The sequence below is a fragment of the Monodon monoceros genome, unplaced genomic scaffold (assembly GCF_005190385.1).
Source record: "Monodon monoceros isolate NGI ecotype Baffin Bay Population unplaced genomic scaffold, NGI_Narwhal_1 Super_Scaffold_22, whole genome shotgun sequence".
In the NCBI taxonomy this organism is placed as follows: Eukaryota; Metazoa; Chordata; class Mammalia; order Artiodactyla; family Monodontidae; genus Monodon; species Monodon monoceros.
In genome coordinates, this window is record NW_021703779.1 from 104,990,418 (window position 1) to 104,991,469 (window position 1,052).

The 1,052-nt window shown below is 35.7% G+C and overlaps 1 protein-coding gene across 1 annotated transcript; it reads left to right on the forward strand.

Moving 5' to 3' along the window:
- Positions 1–704: 704 nt before the first annotated feature.
- On the forward strand, positions 705–848 carry LOC114906603 (short transmembrane mitochondrial protein 1-like). The gene has a single exon (XM_029241500.1). The coding sequence runs from the start codon at positions 705–707 to the stop codon at positions 846–848; it is 144 nt and encodes a 47-aa protein (XP_029097333.1).
- The last annotated feature ends 204 nt before the right edge of the window (positions 849–1,052 follow it).

Here is a 1,052-nt window from a genome sequence, read left to right on the forward strand (position 1 = left end):
TGTATGGTAAATTGATTTTCAACAAAATTATCAAGAAATTAAATGGGGGAAAGGATAGTCTTTCCAGTAAGTTAATAGTGCTAAATTAACTGAATATACATATGGAAAAAAATGAACCTTGACCTTTATTTCATGCCATATACAAAACTAAATTTGAAATGGATCATAGGTCTAACTAAAAGAGCTAAGAGTATAAATCATCTAAATGAAACTATAGGAGAAAATCTTTGTGACTTTGGGATAGGCAAAAATATCTTACAGATGACACAAAAGCACTAATCATAAAATTAATAAAAAGATAAATTGGATTTCATCAAAATGAAAACTTCTGCTCTTTGAAATGTAACATGAAGAAAATGAAAAGTCAAACTCCAGACTGGGAGAAAAGATTCTTTCTATATATAATTGACAAATAACTAGCATCTATAATATGTTTTATAAATAGCACTCTTATAACTAAATACTAAGAAGAAAAACAACTCAGTATAATTTGGGAGAAATATTTGAAGACACTTCACCAAAGAATATAAATGAACAGCAACTAAGCACATGAAAATATTCTCAACTTCATTAATCATTAGGAAACTACGAATGATAACCACATGTGATACCACTTTACACCGACTAGAATGGCTAAAATTAAGAGTGACAGTTGTTGACTCATCGGGCCAGGGGAGGCCCTTCGCGCCCTCCTTGCCAACACTATGCTCCAGTTCCTGCTTGGATTTACTCTTGGCAACGTGGTGGGAATGTATCTGGCTCAGAACTATGACATACCAAACCTGTCTAAAAAACCTGAAGAAGTTAAAAAGGACGTGGACGCCAAGAAGAAACCCCCTAGTTCATGAGGCCAACTCTAGCACTGCCTCCTAGATAAACTGATTCTACTGTTCTTGAGGGCCTCCTTTACCATCTGAACCAAAAGTTCTTGTTTTCATCTCCAGCCTCAGCAATTTTCTTCTTTGCTAGACCCTGCATTGCCTTACAGCACAAATGGGGCCACAAGTTAAGAGCAACCCTCACTTTTCCAACATCCTCACTTCTTCCCTTCC